At 33.6% G+C, this 21,570-nt stretch overlaps 2 protein-coding genes across 3 annotated transcripts in view; one reads left to right on the plus strand and one right to left on the minus strand.

The window, feature by feature from the left end:
* LOC120417680 (uncharacterized protein F54F2.9) overlaps positions 1-19,938 on the plus strand; it is a 33,240-nt gene extending 13,302 nt beyond the window's left edge. Inside the window, exons 2-5 of one of the 2 annotated variants that reach the window (XM_039579814.2) lie at positions 2,732-2,982; positions 3,045-3,592; positions 14,527-15,356; positions 19,525-19,938. In XM_039579814.2, coding sequence (XP_039435748.1) covers positions 2,818-2,982; positions 3,045-3,592; positions 14,527-15,356; positions 19,525-19,664 — 1,683 coding nt within the window. In that variant the 5' untranslated portion in view covers positions 2,732-2,817 and the 3' untranslated portion in view covers positions 19,665-19,938. Of the gene's footprint in view, positions 1-2,617; positions 2,983-3,044; positions 3,593-14,526; positions 15,357-19,524 lie in introns of those variants that run through there. The other variant, XM_039579813.2, reaches the window with a different exon arrangement.
* On the minus strand, positions 9,739-11,428 carry LOC120417681 (uncharacterized). The gene is made up of 2 exons (XM_039579816.2): positions 11,236-11,428; positions 9,739-11,178 (listed from the first exon to the last, which is right to left on the minus strand). The coding sequence occupies exons 1-2, from the start codon at positions 11,335-11,337 to the stop codon at positions 9,871-9,873; spliced, it is 1,410 nt and encodes a 469-aa protein (XP_039435750.1). The 5' UTR covers positions 11,338-11,428; the 3' UTR covers positions 9,739-9,870.
* Positions 19,939-21,570: the final 1,632 nt, after the last annotated feature.

Consider the following 21,570-nt stretch of genomic DNA (forward strand, 5'->3'; position numbering starts at 1 on the left):
TTGCTTTAAAATCAAATTTGCAATCAAAAAGTACTGCGCAACCTGGATAATTCTGAAAAGTTGGCATTTGATTAAAAATTAAAACAAAAAAAATAAAAATAGTGTTTTTTTTTTGCAAATCAAGTTTTAGGACAAAAAGTGTAATTAAAAACACATTGTTTTTACCGCGTATCATTTTTTTTCAGGGTAGTCCTCATCCTTACCTACAACTTTGCCGAAGACACCAAATCGATCGAAAAATTACTTCAAAAGTTACAGATTTTTGAATTTTCATACATCATTTTGTATGGACAGCTTGAAAACTAGTATGGATTTTTTTTGGACAAACTAATGATGCAATAAGTTTCAGCCGGATTAAAAAATACAAAAATTCTAATAAAAAAAAGACCGATTTCGTAGAGAATTGCTCATTTGCCATAACTTCAAAATATTATACAGGATGACCACTAAAATCCCATTTCAAATTCCCGACTTTTCCAGAACCTACAAAAATAGGTATTTCTTGTCTGAAGATTGATTTCATTTCATGAACTCTTTAAAAAAAGTCAATATAAACCATTGAACAAAATTCCAAAAAAAAAAAACAAACAGTTTAAGTAAAAAAAAAGTTTCAGTAAAAAAACTAAAATTCAAATAATTAATTTTTAAAACCTTCAACTTTCTTCAAAAATAAAAGCAATGATTTGAGTAAAAACATAAATCATCACATTTTGAAAAACAGCCGTAAGCGTAACAAATACCTTTAACGGTGCACATCAACCAGAGCTTTTGCACCTAGATTTTTGTTACAGACAATTTAGTATCTTCAAAACTACGGGTACTATCGAAATATTTTTTTATTCATCCCCTAAAGTGCTGTCCACAAAGCAATTTACAACAAAGTTTGATTAATTTTACAATCCCGTTATTGCAGGATTGGGTTCGTAAGTTTGACAATTTTGGAATAAGAAGACAACAACTTCCTTCGTTGCTGTGCACCCTTAATTTCAATTTTTATTTTTAAAATAACAAAATATCAAGTTTTTTTTAAACTTCGAATCAACTGGCAATGAAAATGATGATGACAAAAAGTTAAAGATAACAAAATTTTAAATTTTATTCTTATGTTTATATTTTTGTCAAATCTTTACATATCTTTTCACTTGATTAAAGTTATTATTCTTTCAAAGAATTTAAAAATATCTATGAATTCGCTTAAAAGATGTTTTACGAAGTATCCTTTAAAAATTTATAAATTCTGCCAGTATTTAATTGTTTAATGTTCAATGAAAAATTCAGTTTGACAGCAATTCATATTAAACCACTTTTTTATAGGAATGTTTCTAAAAAAAAGTTCTCTAAACTTATTTGTTATAACTCAAACAAATTTTTATTAATTTAATCAAACCAACGCAAATTTCAACTAAATCTTCCTCGTTAAAAACTAGGAAAAAAAAATTAAAATCTATTGAGAATACATTGTATAACGCTCATTTCTAAATTTCTTATCAAGTGAAGGCTTTTAAACTTTTTAATAATTTTGAATTTTGAGCAAAAGCGGAAAAAGATGTTAAACTTCAGAAAAACAATATTTTCGTAAATTCATTAATATACTGACCGAGGTGCGCGACAATAGTAAGAAATTAAATTATTTAATTAATTAACGGCAGAAATTAAATACATTAACGATTGTTTACGATCAAAACATCGCCACCTCTCCTTACACTACATTGATTTGACAGTTTGACACCGCGCGTGTTTGTTGTTGTTTTTGGTGCAAAATTTGCGTCCTCGAAGAGCAGGTCGAGCAACAAAGTGCAAGCGCAGCACAGGCGAACCGGAAAAGTACGCAGCGCCATCCAGGGTGGTAAACAGGACGTGATCTTTTTGATTCTTTTTGATTTGCTACTGGCCGTTGTAATCGAATTCTGCCGGCTTCAACTCTTTTCCGCCTATGGCACGTTTACACCGTCCTGCTCCAGAATCTTCTCCGCATCTTTCTTTTTTTATCCAACGCGACCAAGAATGTCTAGAACTTAGCGGTTTATCGAAATATTCGATCTTACAATAATTAACAAGTTCATTTTTTTACAAGCGCGAAAGAGACACGAAGCCAACCAATGTTTTCAAAGCAGGTGAGGCGCTGTCAAATCTCAAATGACATGAGGAATTTAATTCCTCAATGTATTAAATACCAAAAATTAATATATTAAGGCCTTTGTCACGCCCCTCGCTATCAACTAACATCGGCGAAAAAAATATTCAAAAATGTAACTTTTTTTTTTTTGGTCCACAGTGCCTATAGTTTAGTTGTTTCGTTGATTGTTTTTGAAACCACCTAGAGGTATTCAAAAATGTTTAATAGCAAAAAATCTAAATTTCGTTCATTGGGCGATTACAAAAAACTCTACATTAAATGCGGAAAAAAATTTTTTTTTGATTCCCATTGCAATAAAAAAAAATGAGGCCAGTTTTTAATATTTTGAAGCAAGATTCATACCACCCTCACCCCAAAAGAGAACTTCCTCCCGACGTAAACAGAGCGAAAAGGAGAACTAATTCTCTCCCAAGTTCCCCCTTCTCTCGGTGCTGCACGCAATCCAAAAGTGACACATAAACAACCAAACGTCAAACGGACGATCTCTTCAAGCGAGTTTTGCACGACGTCGGCGGATTTCCACGTCCTAAATTTTCCTTAATTTTATCTAATTTTATTACTTGAAAAGGACGAAATTTTTGCATTTTTTTCAAGCTGCCCAGCTCAGCAATGGCCAAGTGAGCGTTTTGCGAGTGTGTTTCGAGATTGTGCTTGAGAGTCGTGTTTAAAATTTTGGAGGGATGACGTCGACAAGGTTTCTGCTGATGCTGGCAGGATTGGCCGCGGTCCTGGCGCTGCTTCCGGCGGGGACCGCCGCGCACGGCTGGGGCTCCGACGACATGGAGATATTTGATCTGGTCGAGGAGGTCAACGAGAACTTTTACACCATGATGCAGATTAATCAGGTTTGAAATTCTTTAATTTATTTTGTTGAAGCAGAAATTAGAGTTTTTGCCTTGCTTTTCAGAACGCCACGAACCAGGAAATCAAGCGAGCCTTCCGGACGTTGTCCGTGGTGCTGCACCCGGACAAGAACGACGCCGAGGACGCCAACGTCAAGTTCCGCAATCTGGTGTCGGTGTACGAAGTGTTGAAGGACGCCGGCAAGCGGGAAAAGTACGACAAAGTGCTCAAGGAGGGTCTTCCCAACTGGAAGTCGGCGCTGTGGTACTACCGGCGCGTTCGCAAGGTCGGCCTGGCCGAGGGCGCGGCCATCCTGCTGATCGTTGCGACCGTGATGCAGTACTTTATCTCGTGGGCAGCGTACGCCGAGAAGAAGTACACGGCGGAGCAACTCTTCGGCAGCAAGTTGAAAAAGCTGCAGAAGAAGAAGCAAACGAACGTGGATTTGGACACGATTTTGAGTGAAATACCCACGCCGAGCGTGTTCAACACGTTGCCGTTCCAGATTCCGCTCGGGCTGTACCGGATGGTGACGGGAGCGCCCGGCGCGGTCAAATCCGCCGTTAACTTTTACGCCGAGCAGAAGAAGCTGGAGGAGGAGCGGAAGTTGAGGTTAGTGTAAGGGCCCATCTGCCACAAAGGCCCCCAATTTTCTTAGGTTTATTATTGATTTAAATAATTTAAAAAACTTCAAAAGTTCACAGTTTACATTGTTTTAAAGTTACAAGAATTTTTGAACAATTTTTTAAATTCAAAATCAATTAAAAAGCTGAAATTAGGCTAACTTGTTTTTCGAATCTTAGAATTTTACAATTTTTACAAATTCTTGTAAATATTTAGTAATTCAAAAATTCTAATTCTGTCGGATTTAAGTAAATTTAATTTAGAATGTAACGCAAAATGATTGAAATTCATCCCAGTCCCAGGCAAATTGACTCAATTTTGAGTAGTTTTGGTTTTGACGATACACGCACGTTCAAAATCACTTAGTTTTCGTCGAAAAACGAACTTACTCAGAAAAAAGTAAACGGGACATCTGTCAGATTTGAGTGAATGTGTGATATACACCCAGATCTGAGTGATTTTGAACGTGCGTGTAAACTTATGGTCGTGCGGCACACGCGGTGTTTTTCTAAAAAAAAAAACGCTTTGACAGTTCTGCACCTACACTGATATTCAACATTACACACTGTTCAGTTCACTTTTACACACTTGTATGGGATCCCATACAAGTGTGTAAAAGTGAACTGAAAAAAGTGTAATGCTGTTTACCAGTGTAGGACAAGCGGAGAGGAAGTCGAGCCGCTGCAGTGCGAGCCTACTCCCACTGAGAATTTTCGCTCGAGCCTCGACTCGATTCAGGCTCGATCTCGAGCCATAAACAAATCACGAAGTGATTTGTTTACCTTTTGTTGGTACCCTCCGCAAACGTCAAAATATACAAAATTGCTGCCGGATATTTTTTTTTCATAAAATTATTTTTATTAGGTCCTTTTCGGTGCTGGGACCTGGTTAGGACCGAGTCGGCTTTTGTAATTACATTTGACTTAATAATTACAGAGGATCTTGTGTGTAAATGTTAGTGGGAGGGGAGCCGATTACCCGCGGCCTACTCGGGGTTAGTAGGGAACAAGGGATTGTTGTATTATATAGTAAATGACCTTGTGACATTATTTCACCACTACGGATTCATTCACTCAAGGGGTGTCAACTCCTCGGTGGCCATCTGACCGGAGCATCTGACTACCAATCCAAAGGTGTGAGTTCGAATCCCACCTGATTCCATGCGTTTTTTGTTCATATTCAAAGTTCAATTATAGTCGAATAATTTCAAGGAGACCGGTCGGGAATCGAACCCGGAACCTTCCGCTAATGAGGCGGGAGCCGTAGCCATTAAGCCACGGGCCGGTCTTAAAAAAAAATTAAAAATTCAAAAATTTAAAAATTCAAAAATTCAAAAATTTAAAAATTTAAAAAATTTAAAAATTCAAAAATAAAAAAAAATTAAAATTCAAAAATTCAAATATTAAAAAATTCAAATATTCAAAAATTCAAACATTCAAAAAAAAAATTTAAAATTTAAAAATTCAAAATTGCGTTTTAAAAGCTAATAATTTATTTTTGATTTTTTTTATACCTTTTATTTTTTTTCATTCTTAAAAAATATTTTTTTTTTGCTTTTTTTAAATTTTGGAATTTTTGAAATTTTGAATTTTTGAAATTTTGAATTTTTGAATATTTGAAATTTGAATTTTTAAATTTTAAAATTTTTGAATTTTTGAATTTTTGAATTTTTAAATTTTTGAATTTTTGAATTTTTGAATTTCTGAATTATTAAATTTTTGAATTATCGATTTTTTGAATTTTTGAAACTTGAATTTTTGAATAATTGAATTTTTGAAGTTTTCTGAGAGGGAATTTTTGAATTTTTGAATTTTTAAAGTTTTCTGAAAGGGAATTTTTGAATTTTTAAATTTCTGAATTTTCGAATTTTTGAATTTGAATTTTTGAAGTTTTCTGAGAGGGAAATTTTAAATTTTTGTATTTTTTAATTTATTTTATTTTATTTTAATTTTTTATTTTTTTAAATTAAAAAAATACCGGAACCTTCCGCTAATGAGGCGGGAGCCGTAGCCATTAAGCCACGGGCCGGTCTTAAAAAAAATTAAAAATTTAAAAATTCAAAAATTTTAAAATTCAAAAATTCAAAAATTCAAAAAATTTAATAATTTAAAAATTCAAAAAAAAAAAAAATCAAAAATTTAAATATTAAAAAATTCAAATATTCAAAAATTCAAACAATCAAAAAAAATTTAAAAATTTAAAAATTCAAAATTGCGTTTTAAAAGCTAATAATTTATTTTTGATTTTTTTTATAACTTATATTTTTTTTCATTCTTAAATTTTTTTTTTGAATTTTAAAATTTTCGAATTTTAAAATTTTTGAATTTTAAAATTTTTGAATTTTTGAAATTTTTGAATATTTGAAATTTGAATTTTGGAATTTTTAAATTATAAAATTTTTGAATTTTTAAATTTTTGAATTTTTGAATTTTTGAATTATTGAATTTTCGAATTTTTGAATTTTCGAATTATCAATTTTTTGAATTTTTGAAACTTGAATTTTTGAAGTTTTCTGAGAGGGAATTTTTGAATTTTTTAATTATTGAATTTTTGAAGTTTTCTGAAAGGGAATTTTTGAATTTTTAAATTTCTGAATTTTCGAATTTTTGAATTTGAATTTTTGAAGTTTTCTGAGAGGGAAATTTTAATTTTTTGTATTTTTTAATTTATTTTATTTTATTTTATTTTTTTTTAAATTAAAAAAAAATACCGGAACCTTCCGATAATGAGGTGGGAGCCGTAGCCATTAAGCCACGGGCCGGTCTTAAAAAAAAAATAAAAAAATGAAAAATTCAAAAATTTAAAAATTTAAAAAATTCAAAAAATTTAAAAATTCAAAAATTCAAAAAAAAAAATTCAAAAATTTAAATATTAAAAAATTCAAAAATTCAAACAATCAAAAAAAATTAAAAATTTAAAAATTCAAAATTGCGTTTTAAAAGCTAATAATTTATTTTTGATTTTTTTTATACCTTTTATTTTTTTTCATTCTTTAAAAATATTTTTTTTGTTTTTTTTTTTAAAATTTTTGAATTTTTAAATTTTTGAATTTTTAAATTTTTGAAATTTTGAAATTTTGAATATTTGAAATTTGAATTTTTGAATTTTTAAATTTTAAAATTATTGAATTTTTGAATTATTGAATTTTCAAATTTTTGAATTTTCGAATTTTCGATTTTTTGAATTTTTGAAACTTGAATTTTTGAATTATTGAATTTTTGAAGTTTTCTGAGAGGGAATTTTTAAATTTTTGAATTTTTTGATTTTCGAATTTTTGAATTTTTAAATTTCTGAATTTTCGAATTTTTGAATTATTGAATTTTTGAAGTTTTCTGAGAGAGAATTTTTAAATTTTTGAATTTTTAAATTTCTGAATTTTCGAATTTTTGAATTTGAATTTTTGAAGTTTTCTGAGAGGGAAATTTTAAATTTTTGTATTTTTTAATTTATTTTATCTTATTTTAATTTTTTATTTTTTTTAAATTAAAAAAAATATATTTTTTTTTTAATTTTTGATTTTTTTAATTTTCTCTTATTTGTTTTATTTTGTTTTATTTTTTTAATTATTTTTTTTTTATTTTTTTACATTAAAAAAAAAAACAAATAAAAACAAATGTTTTTTCCGTGCATCATTCCATTTGCCACAGTAGCAAACCAGCAGCATAACGGGTAGCAAAGAGAAATCCCGAAGAACTGAGAGCAAATTTGCTACCGCGACAGGTACCGCGGTGGGGTTGACGTCGGGTGCAAATTTGATTTGCTTCGTTGTTTGCTACCCGCGCTGGAGATGCACTAATTATAACCTACAACTTTGCTCAAGACACCAAATCTGTCAGAAAGTCCCATCTCATGATACAAATTTTCATAAATCAAAATTATACGGAGACTTGTACGGAAAAAACTAATAATGCAAAATTGCTTCTGCTGGCATAGGGAATATATGGGCAGAGTTTCATCCAAATCAAAAACACAAATCGCGTAACAACTCGCGAAAATTTAGAGAACTATTCAAATGATTAACCGGATTCCGGTACATAAGGCTTTCTAGGACCAGTACAAACGCTTTGATTAAACTCAAAAATGAATAAATTTCCGTCACAGTGCATTTTCTGAAAAATTGTGAAGTTTTGAAGCTTTGGTGTCTTCACAAGAGTTGTTGTAAATAAAAGGGGGCAACTTTGAGCACAGAGAACAGATGTACATTACTGAACAAAAAGCGTCGAAAAACGTGTGTAAAAATTCAAACCAAGATACGTTGAAAAGAGCTAGGGTGTGCATCATCCGCCTAGATAGCGTCACTTCAAATATCATGATGACCTGCAGTAGCAGAACGTTGGACCATCCATTCACTGCACAAAACATTCCGAACGAGCGACATCAGACCAATGTCCGACTGTCCTTCGTCGTAGGGGTACGATTTCACGCGCGAAAGAAAATAACAAAACCAGCTGTGAAGGTAAACAAAACGAAATCAGAGATAACATGTGGAAAAATACTATTTTAAGCTATCGCTCGAAAAAATATTTTTTAAACAAGTTTTCTGCTATGTTTTTTAAATGTTAATGCATTTTTGCATTATTTGCAATCAATTGAAATTGTACTGAAGTAAATTTAGTTTATAAACGAGGAAAATATTATTTTTCTGAGGAAATTATTGAGCCATTCTACATTGTTAAGTCAAGTAATCTCAGCTGCGACGGTGGTAGCGTATCCTTAACATTATCATTTCTTTGTTGCAAGATTGTATGCAACACATTTTGTGAGTGCTGCAGTGTTTACACACAAGTTCGAGCCTAGATGTACATCTGTTCTCTGTGCTTTGGGTTTGTTTGAAAATTAGGGTGGTTCACGATTAGGGTGATTTTGCAAATCTATCTTTTCAGGAATATTTTTGGGATTTTTTGTTTGTCTTCTAGAAAGTTGTTGAGCTTGCCAATCCAAGCAACTTTGTCGTAGACATAACAATTTTATCTCGTAATCCACGCCTTCTTCGACCACATTTAAAGAAAGCATCTGAGAAAACCTTCAAAAATAAGTTTGTTTTTTAACGTAGCAATTCAGGGTTAAATTTTAGAGAAAAGTGATATTCGGGGCACCTTTAGAGCTCTAAAAGGCAATCATTTTCATTTTTTGACAAGTCAATTTTGATTAAGGGTCAAAATAAAATAATTCCACCCAAAAATGATGCAAATATGAATCTCAAAGATCTCGAAAAGGCGCAAGCCAAATTTCAATCGCCAGCTTGCATTTGAAAGAGGAGATACAAACGCAGAAAAAATCTCCGGGGTGTTTTTCTTTAAACTTGAGATATTTTCATTTGAAAAAGTATAATCTTCATGGGAAAAGCATATGGGACCACCCTAACGAAATTCGAAAATTATCCAAATATGTAATTTTACACACTGAATCTGCATCTGTCCTTAGAATTGAGCCAATGTGTCAAAAATCGATTTTTGGTCATATTTTGGGTTTAAATGATAATTTTACATGGAAACTTAAAAACAAACAAAGACAAAAAATCAATTTGTTTTATCAAAAATTCTGATTTTTTTCTCTAAAATTTGAAACTTATTAAATACATATAAATTTAATTCTCTAATGCTATGGTTCTTAATTCAATAAATCTGAATATCGAAAAGTACAACCTGCCTAAATTTAAAAATGATTCTATAATTTAAATATTTTTAAACACATTTTTTTGGGTTTTAAAATAAACCTTAAATTTGTGATATTATTGTTGGATTTAAAAATCATAAATCACTTTAGAGTTGTTTAGGGGTCATACTAAAGTTTTTCGTGATTCGATTATCCGAAGTTAAATTTTTCTAAGGCCTTCGGATAATCGAGTCTGGACTGTATAAGAATCACAGAATGTTAGAGTTTATGAATTAAAGAATTTTAGAGTTTATTTTTTCCGATTTATTTTTAAATTTTAGAAGTTTTGTTTGTTTACTAGTTGCGCAACTTTTTAAAGTAAACAGAAATTGTTGGGTTGTTTTGGAGATAGGGTTGAGGGAATTTAATCAAGAAAGCACGATCACTAATAGAGAATTGCAAAAAATGAGGATCATCCAAAAATTACGTCTCGTTATGTGTTTTTATATATTTTTTTTGTATTTTTCAAATTTATAAAAATTAACCAATTTATTGAACTATTCTGTCATATTTGTTGAAGCAAAAAAAAAAAAATAAAAATGAATTGAACTTTTGAAACAATATAAATTTTAACACAAAGTCGTTAACGCTAACAATAAACTCAACGTTATTCAAACACAAAAACGAACGCTGCGCCGATCTCCCACGGAATCATCTACCCCTCCGTCAACGCCATCTTCGGTATAGGACCTCACGACGACAATCTGCTCGTCCGAGCCCGTTCCCTCGCTGCCGCAGTCCGAAAGCTCCTCCTCGTCCACCCTCAGCGACTCCAGGCTGGAGTCGGACCGGTTTGGTTCCGGAAATTCAATCAGCGATTGCGAGCTCGCCTCCTGCGGCGTTTCCGGGATGATCTGAAGCACTTCCTCCTCCTCCTCCTCCTCCATGACGTCGTCATCTTCCGACTCCAGCTCGAGCTGTTCCTCGCTGACAAAAGTCACACTTTCGTCGCTGCCTTCCGAGGGCGTGTCCCCGAACGTGTTGTTGCGCAGGTCATCCTTCTTTGCTTCGTCTTGGGTGGTGATCGCTTCCGTTTCGGACACGAACTCCTCTAGACCGAGCTGGGCCGTGTCCACCATGACCAGTGAGGTGGCTTTCCCGACGATCTCCGTGCGGCAGAGCAGCCAAATCCGGAACCCGTCGAGAATCTCCCACAAAGCGAGAACGGTGCGGTTTGACGCCGTGACCAGATGATTTCCCTCCCGGGCCATCGCCGCCAGCTTCCCGTCGTGGTAGAACCGAGTCCAGCGGGGTTCGCGATCGTCATCGGTTCGAAAGCTGGCCCCCCTTCCGGAGCTCATTCCGATGAGCAGCACCGACTCGGAGAGCCAAACGGCAGCAACCGGCTTTTCGCCTTCGAAGGTGACCGCCCGGACGATTCGACCACCTGGGATGGAGGTCACCCGCGCGAAACCTTCCCCTGCCGTGACCAGCAGGCCCCCGCTGGGACTAAACTCCATACAGGCAATCGGCCCCGCAAAGCGCTCATCAACCCGGAACTCATCCGTAGCGGTCGTCCTGCTCAGGTACAAATCCCAGAACTTGACCTCCCGATCCTGCCCCACCGTAAACATCATCCGACCCGTCCCCGGCCGCACCCTCAGCACCGCAACCCCCGCCCGGTGGGCGTTCCACTTCCGGCAGGTCACGGCCCGCTTCCCAATGTCCACGTAGAACACGCTCCGCTCGGCACCCCCCACAAACAGGAACCTCCCACAACCGCTAAAGTCCATACAGTTTATCGATTCCTCGTTCGGAACGGTCACGTCCCAGCTGGTTCCCTGCTTCAGATCCAACATCACAACCCGTCCATCGGCACCACCCGAAGCCAACATTGTTCCACGATTCCGCAGCACGTTGATCGCCCCCTCCTGGATGTGATCCGACTGAAGTTGCTGCAAACGGAACCGGTTTCGAACCTACGACCAGAACAAATTCCAGCAACTTCCGGTTGCGCAACCAAGATTCAATCTTACCTCCTCGTCCAAAGCCACTCGGAAACGGACCAGCTCTTCCTGGTACAGGCCGACGAAGATAAGCAACGGGGGCGGGGTGAGAGGGCGGCGAAATGGGGCCATTTTCTTCAGACGAAACTAGGTCGGAACAGATTTCCACTCGATTTCGATTTTACTTTTTTGAACCCGCCGCCGGAAACGTCAAAGTTTTAGTTTGTTTTGAAATTTTTACACGGTAAAAGAGGAACAAGGCGATTTGTGAGTTGAGTGAACACGCTGAATTGAAATCACTCCGATATGGTCTAAATATGGTCTAAAATCTAAATTATTTTACCATTAAGGGGTTTCAATCTAATTTGAATGTTAACCTCAACCCAACTCAATTTTGCATAAATCTATTGAGGAAAACTATATGTATAAAACGGTATAAAAACAAGCCTAACAATCAATTTCGATAACATCAAAGCTATGAAATTTGAAGTTTTTGTTCTTCGGCTCTGGTCAAGGTCGATTAGGGTTGCAAAAAAGAATCACGTTTCAATGAATTTATTTGAAATTTGTAAAATATCAATGAATGCATTTTATTATTTTTTATAAACTTTTACGTTTAGCTCCGAGCTGTGGCCACAAAATTAGAAATTTGTAAAATGATTTTAAAATCTTTGAATTTAAGCGGATTTGCAGAATCGAAGTGAAATTCAGTCAAATCGGACAGTTGGCCCTTTTACTCATTTCTGCGTAGGTTCGGTTTTGACGAAAACTGAGGCATTTTGGCGTGCGTGCAGAGCACGTTCACTCTACCCTTTATCTGTCAACACAAGGTAAACAATCCCTTTTTGAGGGTTACTTCCACCCCTTTTTTCAAGTTTACCGGTGGTAGCAGCGAACCGAAGATTGGCAATGACGTTTTAGAATTTTGACAGACTGGAACGCATTAATTTTCGGTTTCCCGCATGGCTGAAGTTGGGAATTTTTTGCATAATCTTGCTTAGATTCGCGATAAAGCGGTTTAAATAAAAAAATCAAATGTTTTTTTTGCTCTTTAATTTAACAAAATTTTGTATATTATGTCTTAAAATTAGTACAAAACGTTATGAGATTTTTATTTCACCCAAAAATGACGAAATTGACGAGTCTCAGTGTCCTAATGCAAACAATAACCGAGCTCGAGCTGGCACAGCCCTGCGAAGTATGTTGGCTGACATATCGGGCGGTCAGTAAAAAACTCCAGCCAGAAGTTGCCTGACAAAAAAACTTTTGCTAGAAAGAGATAGGAAACCTGATGCAAACAAACCCGCAGTTGCCATGTAAACATACTTTGAATGTATTGATAAACTTCTGACTGGAAAGCCTTATTATCAAAAAAAAAAAAAACGAAATTTGTTAATAATTCTAAAATCTAAGATTCTAAAATTCTTAACTTCTTAAATTCTCTAATTCCTACATTTTAAATTCTCATGTTTTTAATGCTATAATTCATCATTATCTTCTCCATACAAAAGTATTTTATCGTTCGAAAATCCGTATCTTGAGAAGGGATTTTCTGATCGATTTGGTATCTTCGGCATAGTTTTTTTCTTTTTTTATATGTTTAAGTTTGCCTTTAATAAATATTTTAAAAGTTTAAAAAAACACTCGAAATTTTTCAAAAATCTTTTTCAGATTTTAAATTGAATTTTCAATTGAAAATTACTTTTTTTTTTAATTTTGAGTTCAGTGCAACGTTTTTTAATAAGATCAATTTGTAGGATTTTATTTTCGAAAAAAAAAGTTTCTTTTCACATGAAAAAAATAAGTGTCCACGTTTTTTAAGGAAACCTTTGTAAAATTTTCTAAACTGTTTAAAACAATATTTTTAAATTTCAAATCATGACTTTTATTTCAAAAGGACTTAAAATTTTTATTTATTCCAAAACTCCACAAATGTTTTTTTACATTGAACATAGAGTTACTAGTTTCTAGGACGATAACGGTTATCGTTTCATTGCCGATAATGGACAATAACTTTTTTTTAAACTTTCTAAAATCAACTAAATTTGGTTGAAAATCGTGTTAAATTTTCAATGTTTTCATAGGGTACATTCCCTTTTTTGAAAATGTAGTGAGTTTCAAGGTAAAATACTCAAAATTGTTCACAAAATATCGTATTTTTCGAAAGTACTCAAATTTTCATGATTTGCATTATGGGTATCAAACGAAGCGAAATTTTGCATGCTTTGTGAAGTAAGTGAAAATGCATTCAAAATTCCGCTTCCTTTGCAAATTTTGAAAATTTGATTATTTTCGAAAAAAAAACAGTATTTTGTGACAATTTGAGTGCTTCATTAAAAAAAAAACTCTAATAAACTGAAAATGCCATTAAATCATGACAATTTGAGTAGTTTCGAAAAATACGATATTTTTTTGTGAAAATTTTAGTATTCAAAAAAAACTATTATAATGTGAAAATGCATAACCCATTTCGCTTCATTTGATTTAATTATGAAAATTTCGAAAATTTGAGTATTTATGAAAAAAATACAGTAGTTTGCGCAAATTTTTGTATTTTTCGAAGTGAAAAAAGTGATAAAGCATACAAAATTTCGTTTCGTTTGTTACACATATTGCAAGTTATGAATTTTTGAGTACTTTCAAAAAATACGGTATTTTGTGAAAAAAATTCAGTATTATCTGCTCACCACCAAACCGAAGTGCGCATCTCTTTCTTCTGCTGCGCAAAAAAAATTGAGTGGTTTGTCGTAAGCGTGTACATCAGCCTGTGGCGCAACAGCCCACTGAGAATTTTGGCTCGAGCCTCGACACGATTTAGGCTCGATCTCGAGCCAGATCGACTCCAGGGGGCTCGAGCAAAAATTCTCAGTGGGAGGCTTTGACAGGTTGCGCTCGTATTTTGATTTTTGTCTGTCTTCACAATAATTATGCTTTGAAACTAACTACATTTTCAAAAAAATATATTCCCTCTGAAAACATTGAAAATTTAACACGATTCGGTTCAGTTTAGTCGATTTAAGCCGATAGAATTATCGAAATCACGATAATAGATTATCGTTATCGTTCCGACTATAACGACAAAATTATTGTTATCGTTATCGAGCTTCGATAATTTTATTGTTAACAACCTTGGTCCTAACCATAAACTACAGCTTTGCCGAAGATACCAAATCGATCAGAAGTTCCCTTCTTTAATTTTAATTTTAAGAATTTCTAGGGAAGATTTTTTTTTTATAAAAAATATTTTTTTGTTTTGTTGAAACTGTTCAAATGGTTAACCTAATTTAAAACTTAAATTTTCCCAATTTCTCTTCCTTCCAGAGAAAAAGAAGAGGAGGAACTGCTCCGCAAGCAGGAAGAGGACCGCGCCCGTGAGCGCGAGAACCGCACGCTTCGCAAGCGCAACAAAAAGTTCGTCGCCCCGGAAAAGACCGACGCCGAGCTGGCCGCGTACAACCAGAGTGCCATCCAGCGGGGCGACGATTCCGGTGCCACCACCGCAAAGCCCAAACCCGTGGTCAGCGGCGGGCTCTGGACCGAGGACGACCTGACCGAGCTGGTCCGGCTGGTCAAAAAGTACCCCGGCGGAACGACGGACCGGTGGGAGGTTATTGCGGAACTGATGGGCCGCAGCGTCACCGAAGTCACGTACATGGCGTTCAAGATGAAGGACGGCGGCTACAAGATTGGCCAGCCGGAAAGTGTCGCCGAAAGCATCATCCAGGAGGCGGCCAAGCAAAAGGTCAAGACGAAAAAGAGCGCGGAAGTGGCGCCGGAGCTGGACGGAAATGCCAACTGGTCCCAGGCGCAGCAGGCGGCGTTCGAGCAGGCCATCCAGAAGTATCCCAAGTCGGGTTCGTCCGACCGGTGGCAGAAGATTGCCGGAAGTGTGCCCGGGAAGAGCCGGGAAGAGTGCATGGCCCGGTACAAGTATCTGGTGGAGTTGGTGAAGAAGCAGCGCGAGGAGAAGGAGAGGGAAGCGAAGGGGGAGGCGGAGGCGGAGTGTCCGGCGGAGGGGCAGGAAGCGGTGCCGGTGGTGGAAGAGAAGCAGGAGGGGGGTAAGGCTGGAGCCAAGGGGAAGAAGAAGGGAAAGCAGCAGCAGCAGGTGGATGATAATGGAGCTGAGGAGGACCACCAGGATGGTGATAAAGGTGAGCAAGGGATTGTTCACAACGACGTACGTACGACCACAAGAGATTTAAAATGGATTTTAATCATTTTTTTTAAAATAACTCCTTGGCCTTTCTTGACAGAAAAAAGGTTCCATTTGATAGCTCGTTCCAAGGGGATTATAGTTGATTCATCGAAAAAATGTTGTCTCGTCAATTTATTTTGTTGCATTTAAACATGGGGTAGCGAAGAAGACGCCATCTTGGAAGTTCAGAAAACAAACACTGACAATCAGTATTATACATATTATATGGTTACACGAAGTGTGTTATCCTGGTAGAACTCAAAAGTCCCATGCAAATGTGTAAAAGCAAACTGGAAAATGTGTAATGCCGATTCTGAGTGTACGGGCGCACTGTTTTGTCGACCAAAAGAAAAAAAAGCAAAAAAAAGGTAAACAGAAAAATCACTTTTTCGATATGAATTTTCAGCCAATTTTGGGATGGTATCTACAACAATATGATATTTTTTTTATGAATACAATATGGTATTTTTTTTCAGAAATATATCGTTTAAATTGCGGAAAATTTGAAAATCAAAAACCCAAACAATGATTCGTTATGGGCTACCATTTGACAGCTAGTGCTTTTGTTGTGGGCTCTCATTTGACAACCGTGCTAATGTCGACTGTTGTCAGTTTGCTTTGGTCGGAATAGGGTTGCCATCCCCCCGCATTAAAATGAAAAAAAAGTGATCAGAAATCGTTTTTAAATTGTGTTTTTTTTTGTCGTAGCACATAAAAATTAACATAGGGCTTTAGGACCATAACGGAATTTTATTTTCCTGTAATGTTAAATGGGATGAAAAGGAAAGAAAACAATTATGCGAATTACAGCGAAATCAAACATTTTTTTCAATAATTTTGTGATTTAACCCTTTCAGGTCTGATGGGTCATATATGACCCAAAAATCAAAATTTCCAAAACTATCCTGACAATTTTTAAAACTGAACCTTGAAAATTCATGTTTTTTTTTCAATTTTTAAGAACGATTTTTAAGTTTTCCCCATGAATCAAAAAAAAGAAGTGCTGTGCACTTCAAGGATTTAAAAAAAAATCTGTTGAGTTTCTATTTTTGACGCAATTGTCAATAAGTTCTAATTTAAATTTATTTAGAAATGTTGTTTGATGGTTTAGCTTGACAGTCTGTAGACAGCTTTTAGTTTGCAATCATTCTTTGGGTAAAAAATACTTATTATCTCAAATTTTGGAAAAGTCGGGAAAATTCGGTTTTTAAAAAATGAGATTGAAGTAGCCACCCTGCCGTTGAACCTTAAAAATTTCAAATTAAAAAAAAAATCGAAAAAAAATCATCGGTGTAAGCGGGATACGCTCAATGTTTGCATTTGTTTATCCTGATTTTTAAGCGAAGATGGCGTTACGAATGGTGCACGCCCGAAATGTCAAAATCGCGCAGTGGTACCAACATTAGAAATAAAGTGTGGCTGTCATGCCACGGCAAATTGTTTTTTGTAATGTTGGTACCACTGCGCAATTTTGACATTTCGGGCGTGCACCATTCGTAACGCTATCTTCGCTTAAAAATCTGGATATATAAGCTTTGCAAAAAAAAATCGTTAGATGAGCAGTTTTACCAAAAAAAAAATTTAAACTGAACCTAAATGCATAATTTTTTTTTAAATATATGAAAAAGATTTTTAAACGGTTTTATATTGATTTCACTTCTACTTTTATTAAAATTTGGAGGTTTCTTGAAATAAAAAATGACCATTAATTTTAGAGTAACCTGAAAATAATATAATTTAGGATTATATTTTTTCTAAATAATGCTTTTACAATCAAGGATAGATAAAAAAAAGGATAGAAAACATGTAAAAATATTAAATAAGTCAAACTTTTTTTCTTTTTCATCAAGAACAGTTTGTTTTTAACACTGGAACGCCCAACGCATGTCCAACTTACACGGACGCCCAAGCCTCCCAAAAAAGTTGGAACGGTAACTTCAACACGCCCGTTCTCGGGCATAACTCAACCAATCGGGACGATTCTTGTTCCCAGTGATTTGTAAGAATGTCTAGATGATCCTAAAATTTAGCAGAACTTGATTTGAACAATTTCTGCGACCGAAAACATCGTTTCAACTTTTTTGAAACGACTGCCTCCGCGGAATTTTCGGCGAATTTTTTTTTACACGCGAAAAAAAAAGTTGGAACGATGTTTTTGATCGCAAAAATTACAGATTTGATCAAATTAAGTTCTGCAAAGGTCTAGAATCATCTAGACATCCAAACAAATCACTGGAAAGAAGAATCATCTTGATTGGTTGAGTTATGCCCGAGAACCATTGAGTTGAAGTTACCGTTCCAACTTTTTTGGAGCCTTGGGCGTTGGAATGTTAAAGAAAAAAATTGAAAAAGGCACAAATGTATCACTACAATCATGAAAAAGTTTTATTTAAAGAATGAAAAAAAAAAAACGTTGCAAAATATTTAATTTTTTTTAAAGAGTGGTAAAACTGAAAAAATATTTAAGAAGTCAGCATTTTTTCAAATGATGGAAAATATCTTTAAATAAAATTAAGACCTTATTTTTTTTTTTCCTTCAAAGAACTGTTCATATTTCAAAAGATTGGGGTAACTTACAATATATTTACAAATATAAAATAAATAAATAAAATAAATAAATAATTATCAAAGTTCGATACCGTTAACGATGTTTCGTTCTATCGTAGCGTTATTACTATAGTTTTGGAATTTTCTCAAAATACCGTATTTTTTGAAAATACTCAAATTTTCATAATTCGTAATAATAAAGAAACAAAATTTTGTATAAATTTTCATTTTATTAGAGTTATGTTTTGAATATACTCAAATTTTCCAAAATACTCAAATTTTCAAAAATACGTAAATGTTAATAATAAATAGAATTTTCTAAATATGGCATTTTGTGAATATTGTAGTGTTCTACCAAAAAAATATCTATAATTAAGTGAAAATACACGTTATATTTCGCTTCGGTATCAACCCATATTAAAATTTATAAAAAATATGTATTTTGGAATAGTACAGTTATTTGTAAAAAAAATTGTATTTTACAAAACTTTTGAATAAATTGAAAATGCATTCCAAATTTCGCTTCGTTTGATAACAATGCATCTTGCAATGTTGCGAATTATGATATTTTTTTGTATTTTTGAAAAAATACGAAATTTTATAAAACTTGAGAATTTCACAAAAAAAATGAAAATTAGTAACTTGTGAAGTGAAAATGCATACAACATTTTGCTTTGTATAATAGCCATGTTGCGAATTTTGAAAATTTTAGTATTTCGCTAAAATACGGTATTTTGTGCTTTTTTATATATTTTACCAACAAAATTCTAATAAGGTTAAATTGCATACAAAATTTCACTTCGTTTGATATTTATATGCCTGGACTAACCCAACGATTCCCCCATTTTTTGAGAATATCTGTATTGGTCCGAATTTTCAGATCGATTTTATATCTTTGGTAATGTTGTGGGAACTGGTGACTAAGTAACTAAATAGACAAAAAACGACTTCCGAATAAAAAAATAATCATTTATTATTTTTATTTAACACTATCTATTGTTTGATCAGTACAAAATAATCATATTAATTATTTTAAGAAATCTATGTTCTTTTTTTAAACAATTATTACCTGAATCAGTGTGAAGCCAAATCTGATACGGTTTTATTTTCCCAGTATTTCGTAGCCGGCCTTAGGTAAATTGAGGAAAATGGTATTCTTTGTGCCTGTTTTCAAAATACAGTCCAAAATATTGGTTTTTTTATTTTCTTAGAATTTTATGTTGCCTATTGAATTTGAGAATATTTTTTTTTTCAATACTCCACCACCGCCATTTTGGTCGCCATTTTGGATTTAAAAATTCTCATATATTTTTAAATTAGCGTAGTTTGAAGGTCAGCTCGGAAATAAAAAAAAAACAAAAAATCTGGACTATAAATACGAAATACAAAATATTAATAGAATCTTCTGGTTATTTTATATTATTTCAAGATAAAAATCAGGTTCAACATTAAAATGTCAGACATTTTTTATTGTTATGCTTGACAAAAAAAATGATAAGAGAATATGAATTAATAATTAAAATCTACTGAATCCAGACAAAACAACATTTTTTTTGATCAAAATACTTTTTTTGCAGAGAGCTGCGAATCAGCTGATAAACCAGCGTCTGCGGTGGCAGGTGGCAAGACCAAGAACAAGCGGCGGGAACGCAAGAAGCAGATTGAGTACTACAGCTACGACGATTCGGACGACAATGGCGGTGACGACGATGCTTGAGCGTTAGTCGGTGACCAACGGGCGCGCGCATTGACCATCCGTGAAACCTCGTGTTCAACCCAACTATAAGAAGAAGAAGACTTACTTACTTTAAAAAGAGCATTTCCGTGTACTTGTGTGTAAAAAGAAAGAAAAAACGATGCACTTTAGCTTTGGGACTTATGAGGGAGAAGGTCGTCGTGTAAGTAGAGACTGTAATCTGTGAAATAAACGAGAATTGTTGCACAAAAATAAAAATAAAGAAGAAGAAGACGAAGAAGTGTTCGAAACCGGAGCGATTTGTTGTTGTTAATTGGTACTTGTAATGAGAAATTGTGGTTGAGTAATCGATCACTGTTTGGTGGGAACTTTGCTTCAACGCCGTTATCAGGTTATTATCGCGGGGCAGAATTGAAAGAAATTGACGCGTGATGATTGTGATGAGGTGCGAAGTGGCTTTTGGATCGGTTCGGTTGTGGTGTTGTAGGTGAGATAAACAAATTAACGGAGGTACCTACCAACGTCTCTACTGCAAGTGCTGCTGACTGGTAATAACGTTATCAATTTGGTTGTGGCGCATGTAGGTAACGAGAATCGACAAGGCGATGACTATGTCAGTTCGACTCAACTGGATTTGGTTCTCACTGCATTACAGAGTTGAGAGTTGGCGGATGGAGATGGATCATGTAATCAATAGATGGTATGACATAAGAGTTATAGCGTTATTAATTGAGATGTTTTTTTTCGGGATGTGGTGTGTCGATTTAAATAATCTTTATCCCTTTCAAATTTTGCAAAATAATCAAATTTCAAGCATTATTTTCAAAAACATAAGCAATAATTATAATTGAATAATGAAACGGAATTATTTTTCCTGCTTTTTTAATCAAAAACTAGAAACTAGAAACGTAATTGACCAAATTGACAAAAAATGACAAAATTGGCCAAAATAAAAAAAATAATACAAAAATGACAAAATTGTCAAAAATTACTTTTACAAAATTATCAAAATTGACAAGTTGAAAAAATTTACAAAATTTTCAAAAACGCCAAAATTGATAAAAATTACAAAAATTACAAAATTGACAGGTTGAAAAAATTTTACATCACAAAATTAGTTAATTGACAACAATTGTTGAAAAATTGTCAAAATAAAAAAAAAATTGCAAAAATAAACAAAATTGACAAAATTGATTTTTTTTAACTACAAAAATTTGCAAAAATGACCAAATTGACAAGTTGAAAAAACAAAAAATGATAAAATTGACAAAATTGAAAAAAATACAAAAATTACTAAATTGTCTAAATTGACAATTTGAAAAAATAACAAAATTGATAAAATTGACAAAATTGCCAAAAATAAAAAAATACATTTTTTTTGTAATTTTTGAAGAAAATAACAAAAATGAAAAATTGAAAAAATACAAAATTTATAAAAATGACAAAAATGACAAAAATTACAAAATTGACAAAATTGACAAAATTTTCAAAAATTGCAAAATTGACAAAATTGACAAGTTGACAAAATTTACAATAACGCCAAAATTGAAAATAATTACAAAAATTACAAATTTGACAAAATTTAATTACAAAATTTGTTAATTGACAAAATTGACAAGTTAAAAAAATTGACAAAAATGAACATAAATGAACAAAAATGAACAAAAATCAACAAAAATTAACAAAAATGACAAAATTTTATAAAAATTGCAAAAATTTACAAAAATGACATTTTGACAAGTTAAAAGAAAATGACAAAATAAAAAAAAAAATGCAAAAATTACAAAATTGTCAAAATTGACTAAATTGACAAGCTGAAAAAAATCGTCAATTGATAAATTAATTAACAAATTGACTAAATTGACGAAACTGTCAAAATTGACAAAATTGATAAAATTTTCGAAATTGAGAAAATTGACACGTTCAA

The sequence above is a fragment of the Culex pipiens genome, chromosome 1 (genome assembly GCF_016801865.2).
Source record: "Culex pipiens pallens isolate TS chromosome 1, TS_CPP_V2, whole genome shotgun sequence".
Taxonomy (NCBI): domain Eukaryota; kingdom Metazoa; phylum Arthropoda; class Insecta; order Diptera; family Culicidae; genus Culex; species Culex pipiens.

Coding starts and splice junctions, on each gene's coding strand:
- LOC120417681 (XM_039579816.2), bottom strand. CDS start 11,337: ATGGCCCCATTTCGCCGCCCTCTCACCCCGCCCCCGTTGCTTATCTTC. Junction 11,179..11,235: donor GAGTGGCTTTGGACGAGGAG/GTAAGATTGAAT, acceptor TTCTGGTCGTAG/GTTCGAAACCGGTTCCGTTT.